Raw genomic sequence first — 15263 nt, 5'->3', positions numbered from 1 at the left:
CGTTATTATATTGTATCAATAAATGTGAGTTGTAAAACAATGTCAACTCTCAACCAAGGTCTATGCTTGTGTTGATGCTAATGTTGCATTACTATATATTTTGATAAATGAGGCCAATGCAAAGATTTCATAGGGGTACCACAAGATCTCGAAAGCAATTGTAAGCATAGGGTAAAGGGGCCAATAGAGTAGTGCCCTCCAAAAGGAAAACACATCCCACCCCAATTGAGTGACAATTTACAAGAAAGATGTGGCTTTTTTAGCCACTTAACAATATAATATAATTTTTTAAAAATTACAAATGAGCTTAACTTAAGTCAAACAATTGAGCCATTTAAAAAAAAAATATTTTGGATTTTGTAAAACCCTAAAGCAATGCATCCTCGAGTGTCACTCTATTGACCCTCGCTGTCCCTCTTTTATGAACCTTTCATTTATAACTAAGGCTACTTCATAAAAATATCAAAATATCCTAATATTTTTTGATTGAGCTCTATATAATATAAATAGTTTGACTATTAACAAATATTTATGCAACTCACTTGGAAAAAAAAAATTATAATGGAGGATTGTTAGATGACAATCTATTGGCCCCTTTACCCTAGAGGTTTCTCCAAACTAAAGGAGAACATTAGCACGAGCTTCTCTTCGAAGAGAGAGTGCCATACGCAACACATTTTGTTAAAGCGCTCTCTGGCGCAACAACGAATAGCTGTACGACCGTCCTCAATTCCGTTGGAGCCAGAGACCTGTGCCACCTGTCCAGGTGCCTTTTGTGCGACTCGTGAAACACGTATTTTGTTTGGTTGAAACCTTTAATACCTGCAGATCTGCAAGAAATCCAGCTGCGCTTTGTGAATCACGATCTTCACTCACAATGAGTGAAGATTAGCAAGCATTCCTCCTCATAAAATTTTACTTTCGACGATATCCAAGTATACTCTAATGTTGCCCTTGGTTGATATCCATTTGGAAATATCTAGTGAGATCTCACAACATGCACCGTCGAACATATATCCTTGCTTCATCCAGCATTACCTTTTACTTGTCCTTGTTTACAGATTGCAGCATCTACCATATGCTGTTTTGCGGGCACTAAAAAACTATTACTTGTTAGACGTTGGATTTAGAGACAGACAGACACTTGGCTTTTGAATCATTTTGCAGCCTTATACATGTGGCTACTTACAGATTTTGACATTTTATTAAGTGCGGCTCACCAAACAAGCATATGCATGGTGATTGATTGGCAAGATTGCAGTTGAACTTTACATAAGAGTGCCCATGAATGGCAGAGAGAGTGGTTCTCTCTGGGCACCTCCTGGGTTCGTACAATGAAATGAAAACCTTTGTACCAGGAGTCGAGCATAAGCGACAAGAACGTATGCCTCTAATAGCTCTTACAAAACAGAGCAGACTGTGGAATTGTCAGACAACTGTTTTCTTCTCTGCAGAGTATCTTGCTTACAATCAGATAAGTCACACTGCTGAAGAAGACCAATGTTTGTTCTACGACTGGTCAAATAACTCCTCTAAGTACAGATTGACTAGATACCTCCCTGTTGACAGTACATCAAGTCGTGTTTGACAAGGTTCATATTTGCCTCTTCTAAGCTGGTATCTGTAGGTCACACCTGAAACGATGTAATGCTCACCTTTGACGGTGACAGTTTCACCACACTGCGTGTTCTGCTACCAGTTATCAAGTATAAAATATTTATCAGCTTCTTGCATACATAGATGGCATCTTTATATGACACAAAAGCCGTCAACAATTAACTCACCAAGGGGAGGCAGTGTATACCAAGGTTTCGAGGAGGTGGTGTTATCAGTGTGACATGATAAGGACAAAATTCTCGGTCTCCCTTCTCTCTTTTTTTACATACTACTCGAAGAGTTTTGAGCTGCACAGCAGGAAAAAAGATTTAGTTGTCAGTTCCTTCACAATAATGACACACAATTACTTGCAGAAGCAGACTTTTGGCCGTGAAGAAAGGAAAGATCAGTAAGCTACATTCTTTGGGGCGCAAAAAGACAAGCTGCCTACAAAGTAATTAAACATTTGAGAAGAGAAGTACATTTTAGCCACAATTTAATTGGTACTAACACAATATACACCACAAAAAGAATATCCAGAGTACAGAATTGTATCCTTGCCTGTTGCGAATCTCCTCTCTCTTCAAACCAAAACAGCCATATGAAATGAGATGATAGAAAATCAAAAAAGATCCCTGAATGGATAAGGCTCACAAGCAGATCACCATGACTACAAAGTACAAACACCCCCTCTCAGATCCTAGGCATTCCTAAAATCCCAAGGAGCACAAATGAGAAAGAAACTGAATGCAATGGAAGAGCATTCCTAAAGATGACCACCACATTTCCTGTCATGGGACAAAAGCTCCAACTTTGGCAGAAATGCCTTCGTAAAGATGACCACCACATTTTCCGTCATAGGACAGTACAAAAGTTCCAACTTTGAACTCAAGAACTGCTCTCAACCATAACAGTATTGGACCTTGAAGTAATTTATTGCACCATAGACTCCATCAGCCTGCCGACTCTGGACACCAGACCTGCTCTCAAACATAACAGTATTGGACCTCGATATATTTTATGGCACCATAAACTCCATCTGCCTGCGCCCCCTCCCCCCACCCCGAAAAAAAAAACACCTTCCTTTTTCTTCCGAAATTAAAAAGCATGTAGGGTCTGCAGTGGAGACAAGAGAATGATGAAGAAAATACAATGATGATACAATGACCTCAAGTCTCTGTGTCTCTAGGACCGGGGCTGAGAAGAGCCAAGGAGTCTTATGACTTTGTAGTGCCTCAAGATGACAACATTGTCCCAGCTGATGAAGGGCAGCAGCACCTATGCAAGGAGTGAGTGGAGGGAGCAAAAGGCAGTCCTAATCAGCAGGATGCCAAAGATGACTCCGAGCAGCAAAACGCAAGTTTTGCTTGCTAAAACGCAGCTCCACCTAAAGCAGTCAATAGAGATGATGATGGCAACAACTTTTCCAACCTGGTTGCAGCAAATGCAGGCAGCAGACTCAAGAGGCTGCTGTGGCAGATGCCAATAGCAATCTATGGCTGACGACAACATTTCAGGGCAGAGTGGCAGCTGGTGGCAGTGGCAGCCAGTGGAGGGCACTGCAGCAGCTGCTGGTTCTGGTGGCAGCCTCTTGAGTGGCGGAAGCAGCTCTTGTCAATAGTGGCAGCCTTTCGTATAGTGGTGGTCCATGGACAGCAAGACAGGATGATAGGTGAATGAACACTTGAGGAGTGGAGGGGGTGATCATGTGATGGATGCCCGCGTCCTTGTATGGAGGATTTTTGGGCATTTGTCCTACTAACTAAACTAAATGCTTTTTACACAAATAACTCTTTTGGGGTCGTTCTAATGGAGTAAAATTAGGCATTAAGTATGTGTGTGTGTGTGTGTGTGTGTGTGTGTGTGTGTGTGTGTGAGAGAGACTCTCTCTCACTCCCCTTTTTTTCTTTAGGCAAGAAAAAGGTGGTAGGACCCCCTATAAAGAATAGCTGTAAGGCAAGGGTGTCCGTGACAAAGATCGTCGATAGGCTAAGAGGGAACTGAATGTAATTCACCATAGCAATTTGAGAAAGGAAAACTCAAAGCAACACCTTTACCATAGATGTAAAACCTAAGAGGATAGCAATAGCCAAGATGATAGCTAAAGGTGCCTCAAACTTGACCTTGGAGAGAAACAACTAGTTCCATCTCTATGTTGGTAAGTGAAACCAACCTTTCTTCTCCAAGAGGGTGGTAATTACTTGATTAGACAACATTTACAGCACGCATAAAACTCACATAAACTGAAAATGCAAATATTACCACTTAGTCTTGGAGATTGGACAACCTCTTGGCCCCGAAATTGGCGCCCCTTGCTATATTTATTTATCTTGAATTGCAATTTGGATGGAACACAATGCGGTTCCCTAAATCTTCTTCACTCTCCAATTACCTCTTCTATTATAAATGACCATCATTCGCTCCTTGGTTTGCTTGGGAATTGGCCTTCAATTGTGCTCCTTGGGTGATAAATTCAGCACCAAATGTTTGCTAGCTGAATGGCCACTTAAATCTCTTGAAATTGCCCCAAATTCAATAGTGATTGAAATTCAAGTCTCTAGGCCTTCGCTTTTTCAACACGCTTCTCGGGTTGGCTATCAAACCCCCATTTCTGCTGTAAATTAGGGTTTACAGTAAAGATTAGTCAAAATCTCCACATCCAATGGCTAAATTTGCTGGAAATTGCTAAGAAATTATGAGAATAGGCTAGAGGATGAAGAGAATGCTGAGAAGAGTGAAATTTCAGACTTCCATCATGAGAAAATGGAAGAAATCAATTGTTGGCTTGTCTAGACAGCCGAGAAAGCTGTTTCCATTGATGGAACACCCCGAATATGATGTTGCTTGGCTGAAAGAACCCTCAAACTACTGTCACCTACTGTTGTAGTCTCTTCTAGACATGTCACTAGCTCCTAGAGGGTCTTCTATTGGCTAGAAATGGCCTATCAATTGTTCCAACAACAATGACAACTCTCTCTCTTTTTTTTTTCGGTAATCTCTCTCTCTCTCTCTCTCTCTCTCTCTCTCTCTCCACCAATCTCAAAACAGTTTTTCCCACTTGCATGGGCAAGTTAGTAACCTTTCAAAATAGTTTTCAGCTTTATTAAATTAATTGTTTTAATATTAATTTTAAAAAAGTAATAATTATTTATGGCTTTAAAAAATAATCGAACTAGCTAACAATTACTTAGCCAATTTATCACCGAAGTGATCTTGAGTATTCATTAGCCCAAAATTGGCATTAGTCAATTAATTAATGTCAATTCCCTAATATCACCATTGACATAATGGCTAATTAAATGTTCTAGGCCAAGTTTTGACACCAAATACCACCTAATATCTGTCAAGTACACATTATTATAACTTTTTCCAATGTCACCCACTGATCACCGGGATTACTTCAGTCTCATTGTCATTTAACTGGATTGCATTTCTCGTGTACCTCACCCGTGCACAACTTAACAATGCCAAAGCTATGCATTCAAAATACATGTCTTTGTGACAATTAGAATACAAAGTAGGCCTAATTCTAGGCCTGAAGAGAGAGGACAATATCCCTATCTCCATACTAGACAAGATCTAAAGCTGCGACCAACAAGACATGGCTGAAAATCCAAGGCTCCGATGGAGCAACCTACGTGGAACGTATAGTCCTAAGAATGAGTGCTAAAAATGTTGGGCGCTGGAGCACACAGATGAAGACTGACATCTAGACCAAAGTCTTAAGACAAATGAAACCAACCTTTCTTCTTGAAAAGGGTGGTAATTCCTTGACTAAGCACTTAACTACAGCAATCAGTAAATGAATATAACTTGAAATGCACAAATAACCTTAATAATCTTGGATATTTGACACCTTGTTGGCCTCAAAACTAGTGCTCCTTTTGGTATTTCTTTAACTTGATTGCTAATAGAATGAGTATAAGCTAAGATTCACAATCTCCTTTGTTATTCCGAAAATCCTTTTTATTATAGCAACAATCAATAATCAATTCAAGCCAATTATCCCTTGATTTTTCACCTATGACTTGTACAAATGGAACCACCAACTAGCCAAACGCTGCCTCAAATTATAATTAATGGGCCAGCTCTGAATTCCTTGAAAATTACACAAATTTCAAGTGTTGAATTCAATGTACAATGCCTTCACCAATTGACACGGATCCCAAGGTGGCTGTCAAACCCTAATGTCTTCAAAAATTTGAGGTTTACAACAGAGATCTCTCTACTATCCACCAAAGTTGACTGAGATCTACTCAAAATGGTTGAGAAATACTGAGATCTCGTGAGAATGGGTTGAAGAAGGTGAGAGAAAGCCAAGATGAGAGAGAAATCCGACTTTCCTTGCGAGAAAACCCTAAATTCTGTTTGCTGCTTGCTCTAGCCTGCATTTAATGCAATCACCTATTGCCAGGCACCTTCAAAATGCTGTCACCTAATCAACAATGCTGTTGCCAGCCCCTGGAAGGTGACTCTATGTTGTCCTTGCTTGTTGAGGCCCCTAGATGACTATCTTTTGCAGCAAATTGTTGTTCTCTAATTAGAAAATGGACCAACAGCTCTCTCTCCCTCTCCCAAGCAATAAAACTGACTGAATGGCTAAGACCCAACCCCCAAAAAGCATTTTCTCAGTTTACATGGGCATTTTTGCTAAGTGACAACTTTCTAACCCATTTTTCAGTATTATCCAACCCTTTAATTAATTTTCAAAATTAAATAATTCTAAAAACTAATTTCAGCCCTTCTGACCCTACCCAAAATTAAATGTGCCTGAAAAAATTGATCAGCAATCAATGCAAAATCTGATGCAAAATTGATTCCAAAAGTGACCATAAAATAGTTCTCAAACTAAGCAAAAACTAAGTTGAAACTTATCAAAATTTTTGTCTCAAAATTGAGAAAAATTCATGCCAAATTGATCATAAGCTGATGCAAAGTATAGTTCCATGCTTGGGTGAAACTCATACTCATCCGCATACATCTCATAGTGACGAGTACACTAAGTAGTAACCTCATGGCAAACATACTCTCAGCACAGTAACTTGGATGCATGTTGAATACATCCAAGATCCACTACATGTGAGAGCTGTCTATAACTAGAGGAGTGGAAGTACTACCTCCCACTTGAGCATCATCCAATACTTCGCATCCCTGCTCTACTGAACCTCACGGAGTCCGAGGCTCCAACTAAAAAGCATCTAGATAAAGCTGCAACAATTGAGAATGGTTTGTCAAGTCATTCTCTTCCATCCATTTGGCATCCATTGGTGAATAAGTTTAAAAATTTCATGATTCAACTATCTCCTAGAAACTTTACCTTTAACCTTTCTTTCCTTGTGTACCAAAAACTACTTGAGTACCAAAATTTCATCCTACTTAACCTCAAGCTGAAGTTCAACAGGCATATTCTCTAGCACATCACTATGAAAAGACCTCAACAAACTGACATTAAAGGCATTGTGTATCCACCAATGTGGAGATAATTTGCAATCTCTAAAATGCATAATTTATCTTTGTATAGACTGCATCCAAGTTTTTCACATAACGATCAGCTTCAAAGATCTTATCCTTAGTTTGCAAGATAGGTGGTATCTTCTTGCCACTCTCAACCACCTCAAATGAAGCTTTGTCAGTGGATCTATATACTGTGTTATTGTAAGCAAACTCAACCAAGGGCAAATACTGCTCCCACTGTGTCTTGTGATCTCAAATATAGAGCCTCAAAAGATCTAACACTATGGAATTTGCTTCCTCAGACTGACCATTTGTTTGCAGATGGAAGGATAATGAGAATTTCAACATGATACTCATATTCTCAAATAACCCCTTCATAATAAATTGATCATCCAAGGGTCTCGATCACTAACGTTCGACTCTAATATACCATGATACTTAAAGATGTGCTACCAAAATAATTGTGTCATATAATCAGTCTTTATTTTCTTCCTCACCGAAATGAAATGGACTTATTTACTAGACCTGCAAACGATAGTCCATATCCCGTCATTCCCTATAGGTGTCCTAGGCATCTCAAAAATAAAATCCATTGCAATGCTTTACCAAGGCCTATCTGGAATAGGCAAGGGCTGCAACAAACCTAGCATCTTTTGACTATCATGCTTTACCTTCTAACATACAATACATGTCCTGAATGCTCTACTGCCTTGACCATGGCATCAATACATGTGTCCTACATACAAAGAATAGTGATAACTCTGAGCCTTAATTACTTTGTGATACAATCGTCCATGCATCATCACGGTCATTGCAAAGCTGATCATAAACATTAGCGAAGTCCGATTCAGCAGTGTATTGCTCTTTCATGGCATCCAACTCAGTGTGATAAACTATGTTTATGGTTGGATTTTGTGGATTACGTGATAGTGCATCAACAACAACATTCTTTTTACAATTAATATATACAATCTGAAAATGAAACATAGAGAGAAATTTTGAGCATCTCATATGCTTCTCTAACAACTTTGTCTACGTCAAAAAGTACCTCAAAGTCTGATGATCTGTCTACATTGTAAAATCAAGCCCTAACAAATAGTATTTCCATATAGACAGTGCATGAATTACAACCAAGAGCTCTTTCCCATAAACCTGTAAATTCTTTTCTGCACCGTAGGGAATTCGGCTCTCATAAGCCACAACTCAGCCATCCTGCATAAGAACATTCCCAATGTTGTTACCACATGCATCATTGAACTACGAATGACTTCCTTAGATCGGGCAACACAAGCACAAGATCTGAAGTCGTGTTTTTCTTCTTTTCAAATGCTGAAATTTCCACTATTGTCTATCTAAATGACGCATCCTTCTTCTACAAAGCATGCAATGAAGATATAATTTCCACAAACCCACATACATTCTTCTTGTAGTAAGAACATAAACCCAAAAAGCTACGGATCTCATACACAATACTCAAAGGTGGCCATAATCATATTGCCTTAACCTTTCCAAGGTCCATGTGAATACCATCAGCCGATACAATATGCTCTAAAAAGTGCATTTCATGCAAGAAAATTTTATTTTTCTTGTCATTGATAAATCCATCATCTGATTAAAAGTGGTAGGAGCATTCATAAGTCCAAAAGGCATAACAAGAAACTCGTACAATCCAAAAGATATCCTAAATGTTGTCTTAGACACATCTTGTGGTCTAATGCATATTTGATGATATCCACTTTTGAAATCTATATGGCTGAATATGGTTGCCCCCAGCAATCTATCTATAACATCATTGATCCGAGAAATCCAAAAAGTGATTCTCTATTGTGATCTTATCCAGAGCACGATGATCAATATGCATGCACCACGAACCATCCTTTTTCTACACTAAAAGCACCGAAGAACAAAAAGAAGATGAGTTGGGCTGAATTATCCCTTTTTCTAACAACTCATCCACCTGACTCATAATCTCCTCCTGTTAGGCTGCAATGACTCTATAGGGTAGCTTATTAGGTAGGCTACTTCTAGGAATAAGATCTATGCTACGATCTTCTGGTCTTTCAAGCAATAGCTGCCCTAGAACTGACTGGGAGAAGCAATCAACATATATCTCAGATATGACATGCGATCCTTCTCTACCTTAGACATGTTTCCAACATTCTCATTATCATATTTATGCTTAGTAAAAACCAAGTTCATTGAAAGATGATTTTTCATTACTTTAGAAATGGCAGCTGCAGATACAAATTATTCTAGTACTCAAAAAATTAATTTCACCAACCAATAACTAAATTGGCTAGGCCAATTTGTCTTCCATATATCCGTGAGCAATTATTAGCCCTTAGATCAACATTAATTAATTAATTAATGCCTAATCTCTAACCTCACCACTAACTTTAGTAGCTAATAAATTAGCTTAAGCCCAAATTTCACACCAAGTACCATCTAGTATCTATCACACATAATTATTTACAACTTTTGCATTTCACACCCACAACATCCTTAGGACCCTTGGCTTGTTACCATGAAATAACTGCCATGTGCATCACATGTGCTAAACAAGCAGAGAGACACTCCCCCTCACCGAGTGAAGGTAGATCCTCCGCATCAAAAGAAGGCTGTGTATCCCGTGAAGATCCCGAAGTGGAGATGGAAGAGCTCGTAGAAGACGGAGTCACATCCACCAAAGGGGAAAGAGAAGCCGAAGGAGGAGGAATAGGGGGGGTGCTAAGGGGTATCCTGGAAGGAAGTGAAGGTAGAGAAGGGGGGGGGGGGGGGGGGGGGGGGGGGGGGGGGTCCGTCGATGACGAAGAAACATCTGTAATGGAACCATCAATCGGATCCTCAGAGGCCGAAGCCTCATCAAAGATCACATCCCTGCTTACCTCAACCTTCCGCGTCATCGGGTCGTAGAGCCGATATCCCTTTGTGGTCGTACTATAACCCACGAAGATAAGCTTTCTCAACTTAGAGTCGAACTTCGTCTTCCTCTTCTTCTTGTCCACATGGACAAAAGCATCGCACCCAAAGACGCAAAAATGGGACGCGGAAGGCTTCTTCCTAAAGAAAGCCTCATAGGGAGTCATGTCCTGTAAAGCCGAAGTCGGAGAGCGGTTGCGAATATGCACCGCTGTAGCCACCGCCTCACCCCAAAGGAAATGAGGAAGATTCCTATGCTCCAGCATAGATCGGGCCATCTCCACCATGGTCCGATTCGCACGCTCCACCACACAATTCTCTGATGGTGTGTTCGGATGGGAATACTCCACCCGAATACCATGATCCCTGCAAAACTGAGAGAAAAGGTGAGAAGTGAACTCGCCACCGTGATCAGCTCGAACGCCACGAACCTTGGAAGTTGTTTGGGTCTCCACAAACACCTGCCACTCACAGAAACGGGAGTACGCCTCGCTCTTGTACTCCAAGAAATAAGGCCACACATAGCGACTAAAGTCGTCCACAATCAGCATCAAATACCTGGCCTTCCCAAGGGAGGCCATGCCCATAGGTCCACAAAGGTCGGTGTGAACCAACTCAAGTGGAGAAGTAGCCCTACTAGAAGCAACCTGAGGGTGAGGTTGCTTGTGCTGCTTGCCCCTCAAGCAGCTAGGGCACAAAGTGTGAAGAGGAGGGAAATCAGGAACTCCCTCCACCATCTTCCTCCTAGAAGCCCGCCGAAGAGAATCGAGGTTCAAATGACCATACCGAGCATGCCAAAGCAGCCCAAGCTCATGGGAAGTCCGCGCAGCCAAGGCTGTGAGCGTATAAAGCCCACCCTCCTGTGTACCTGTCCAAAGAGCATCACCTGTAGAAGCATCCTCCACTGTGACTGCATCCTGTGTAAAAATGACTCGGGTACCTAGCTGAGTAAGGCCATGCACAGATAATAGGTTAAAACCCAAATCAGGAACATAGAGAACTTTGGCGGAGGAAGACCGCCTGTCAAAAAACATAGGTAAAGTCCCCACGCCTCGAACAGGGACTGTAGAATTGTCACCAATGGTGACGGTACCCCCTCTGGAACGAAGATCCTGAAGCCAATCCTGACGGAAGGTCATATGTGAAGATGCTCCACTGTCGACGAGCCAAGGCTTCTCCTGTGTGGTAGAAGCTAGGACTGTATCCTCCTCAACAAAGACATGCACAAACGCAGATTCTGTTGTGGCTGGGCCCGCCTTCGAGTCCTTCTCCTTAGGCTTCAAATGGGGATACTTCTGCCAACACTTCTCCTCGGAATGAGTGCCCTTCCCACAATGGGGACACTTGGGCTTCTTCTCCTTCACATCCTTCTTGTCCTCCTCCTTCTTGTCCTTGGCCTTCTCCTTCTTTTGTTTCTTCTTCTTGCCGCCACCTGTGCCGGCCGTAAATGCCTTGGTGGAGCCACTGGCTCCCACCTCTTTGAGTCGCTCGTCATGCTCCAAGACAAGCGGGGAAAGCTCCTCCCATAGGAGTGTCTCACGGGTCCTCGAAGTGATGAGGCTGATATAGAAGACATCATAACGAGGTGATGGCAGCTGAGTCAACAGAATCATCGCCATATCCTCAAACGATATCAGACGACCAAGAGAGGCTAACTCGCCTCGCATATCCTCCATCTTCGTGATGTGCTCCTTCATGGAAGGAGAATCATCAAGACTGAGCATCTGCAACTTCTTCTCCAAGGAAATCTTGTGGGCAAATGTCTTGTGCTGATACAAAGACGCAAGCTTCTTCCACACTTCCACCGCGGTCTGTAACCTGTGAACATGTACAAGAACGGAATCATGGAGACTCATAAAAAGAAAGGAACGGGCTCGAGAGTTGAGCCTATCCCATAAGGCTGCACGGTCCATAGAGGTGCCATCGGACGAATCCGCGGGGGAACGGTCGATGGGTGAAGAAACAAGCTCCCAAAGGTCAAATGTATCGAGGATGCAGGCCACCTTGCATGACCAGAGGGAGTAGTTGGAACCATCCAACTTATCTTCCTTCGGAAAGGAAGGGAGAATCGGCACCTGAATAGAGGAAATCAAGGAAGGCATCCGCACATCTGAAGCAGTCTTCACGGAAGAAACCTTCGCGGTAGATGGAACCCTCTGAGATGCATGGACTGAAGAAGGACGAGTGTGAGGAGGTTCTTCCCGACGTCGAACCTCATGATAATCCCGCCTCCGCTCAGAGGAATGATGAGAAAGAAGTTCATCCTCTGAGTCATCAAAGCCTGAAAACTGGTAAGACATCTTTCAATCTGCAAAATACCAAAGAAAGTTGTGCCGATGTCGAAACATGACCAGCAATCTGGTCACCAACCACCAAGACGCAGGCTGAGTATGCCTACAAACACCTGGATCTGCAAAATGCAAAGATAACTGATGACGATCACCAGAAAAGAGACCACCAGCACCAAGAAACAGCCAAGAAAGGAGTCGCCAGCAGGAAATGTGCCGCCTGGAGTGGAAGCGACCAGCAGAACAGCAAAACGCAGCCTATAGATGAGTCGCCCGGCAGAAGGAGGGACAGCCTAGTGGAAAACGCAGGGTTGTTGCATCGCTGGATGACGTGGCAGCCTCTGTAGTCAGCGTGGACAGAAAACGCAGGCTGAAGAGCCTCCAGAAGAAGTCGCCTGGCAGTTGTTGATCAGATGGCAGCAGCAGTAAGGTATCTCACTCCTGAGGGTATGTCCTCCGTGCTCTCAATCAGGCGATGATACCATGTGAGAGTGCGGAACGGAAGAAGAACACGAACATAGAGGAGAGGAGAGAGAAAGCAGGGAATGAAGGAAGAAAGTCTGCACTGACTGAGATGAATGCTGAATACACTGAAATGGACAGAGCAGTCCCTGCACGCAGCCCGGAGCGTCAGTGAGGGCATCAAAACAGACTGGAAGCAATGGCAGCACCAATGCCGGAGACGAAGATGACGGAGACAGTGCTGAACCTGCAGAATACAATGCTGGAATGACTGGGGGGGCTGCTATATATAGCCCCCAGGCCAGTAAACTGGCCGACCTGCCAAATCTGGCCGACCTGGCCAGATTTGGCCGACCGGCCAGATCTGGCCGACTTTGGCCAGATCTGGCCGACCTGCCCAGAAAACTGGGCCGACTGCACAATAACAGCCCAGTATGGGCTGTGTGACTCCCGCAGGCTGTGGACTGATGAAAACAGCCACTAAAGGACTGACAGAGCTCCTTTGTCTCCTGTCAGACTCTGACAGGAGCTCACAACCAAGACATGACAGACTGAGAATGATAAAGAGCAGGCTAACAATCAAAACCCTAATTTCTTTTGTAAGTTAAAATTCACAACACAAATTAACTGAAATCTCTTCCTCTAATGGCTCAACTGCTGCAAAATGCTGAGATAAGCTAAGAAAAGGATGGGGAATGAGAGAGAATACTATAGAGAGAGAAATCTTAGAGTTTCATCATAAGAAACATTGAAAAACCGTTGTTGCTCTACTCAAATAGCCATGGAAGCTATCACCTATAGCCTAGAACTACGACAAAGATTGATGCCCCATCCAATGTCTAACCAGCCTTTCTCCTCGGATAGGGTAGTAAATAACCTGATTAAGCACTATTTACAGCAATTAATAAATTCACAAAACTGAAATGCACACTTTACCATATAATCTTGGACATTGGACACCTTGTTGGCCCCAAAACAGGTGTCCCTTTCGGTATTTACTTAACTTGATTGAAAAAGAAGCTAATGTACAATGGGATTCTCCCAATCCGTCTCGATGTTCCAACTCCCCTTGCTGTCCAAAAAAACCAACAAGTCTTCAATCTGATTTGCCCATTGACACGGATAATCAATTGGCCTTCACTCGCTTTGATGCAGATGGAAAATGCCCCAAATTCAATGATTTATTGGTCCCTCCACTTGAATAGGCTAAAAACAACTTCAGCCTTGTTGAATCCAAATCTTGGAGCTTCCAATTTGTGGCACGCTTCCCGATGCTACTGCTACCCTAATTTCTGCTGCACATTAGGATTTAGAGCAATGAAATCTGAAATTTCTCAGCCTCTGGTGATTTTGATACTGTAATCTTTGAAGCAAGGCTGAGAGATGAGAAAGAATACTGAGGAGAGAGAAAATGCAAACTTCCTTCGTGAAGATTTAAAGAAAATCTATCATTTACTGTTGCTGCCCTGTCTCAACAACTTATAGATGCAAAGAACTTAAGAAAATCTATCATTTACTACTGTTGCCCTGTCTCAACATCCTGTAGATGCTATCACCTGCTATTGATTGGTCTTCTCCTACCCCTAGCTGCCTCAAAACTCTTACAAGTTGAATATACTAAAAATGCCTCTCTTCAACCTCTAAAAGACGTTTTTCACTCTTGCATGCGAATTTTCGACAAGTGTCAGCCTTCTCAAATGGTTTTTCTAGCATTATCCACGATTAAATATTTATTTTCAGTCTTTAAATACTGCAAATTAATCTAATAATTATTTTGATGTCCTGAAAAATAATCTAATTGGCCAATAATTAAATTGGCTAGGCAACTTCCATTCTCAAGTGTCTCTGCGTCATCTTTAACCATCAGATTGGCATTAGGTACCATTAAATGCCACTTCCCTGGTGTCACCAACTGACATTTATGGCCAAATGAATGACCAAGGCCAACAACTGACACCAGATACCACCAAGTACCCATGCGGCATAATTTACAGCAACTTTTGCCTTGACATCCCGTGATTTCCTTGGATCCCAAGCTTGTAAATTTACTCTAACCCCAATTACACCTCATATGTGTAACATTTACTTAACCATGTAGATAAAAATTAATCCACATTTTAAGTGAGGTTTCAAAATACATGTCCTCATGAATGTCCTCCCCCTTAAAATGCTTGCAATCGTCCTCGATTGCACTTCCAAATACATCAAAAGCAAAATACTAGATTGGAATTTCCACAAGGCCTCATAATTAACACAACATTGCGCATTGTTGCTCAACCATTCCATATGCCCAACACATGCTGAAAATTACCAGCCAATCATAACATAACATAAGACTCACAAAGAATCTTAAAAGCATTGCCAGATTATCTTATGATATGTCTATTTGTCATGAGCTCAACTCATCTAGAAAAACCAAACCATAACATAGCATAACCAAGCATAAACCATGGCTAAAACATCAATAGCAACATGGAGGATATGAGAGACAAGCTTACCTCTCTTGGACGAATGATCTCTTCTGAGGATATGGTGATGATTCTC

The 15263-nt window shown here is 41.9% G+C and overlaps 1 protein-coding gene across 2 annotated transcripts in view; it reads right to left on the bottom strand.

Moving 5' to 3' along the window:
• Nucleotides 1-569: 569 nt before the first annotated feature.
• LOC148020564 (uncharacterized) overlaps nt 570-15263 on the bottom strand; it is a 44817-nt gene continuing 30123 nt past the window's right edge. Inside the window, exons 2-3 of one of the 2 annotated variants that reach the window (XM_087699399.1) lie at nt 1785-1904; nt 570-1692 (exon numbers count right to left, since the gene is read on the bottom strand). In XM_087699399.1, coding sequence (XP_087555525.1) covers nt 1510-1692; nt 1785-1904 — 303 coding nt within the window. In that variant the 3' untranslated portion in view covers nt 570-1509. The remainder of the gene's footprint in view (nt 1693-1784; nt 1905-15263) is intronic. The other variant, XM_087699400.1, reaches the window with a different exon arrangement.

This window comes from Lygodium microphyllum, chromosome 18, assembly GCF_053477565.2.
Source record: "Lygodium microphyllum isolate KBCC chromosome 18, Lygodium_microphyllum_v1.1.10, whole genome shotgun sequence".
NCBI lineage: Eukaryota > Viridiplantae > Streptophyta > Polypodiopsida > Schizaeales > Lygodiaceae > Lygodium > Lygodium microphyllum.
The sequence above is the reverse complement of the archived record's forward strand: the minus strand, read 5'-3'. Positions and strand labels throughout refer to the sequence as shown.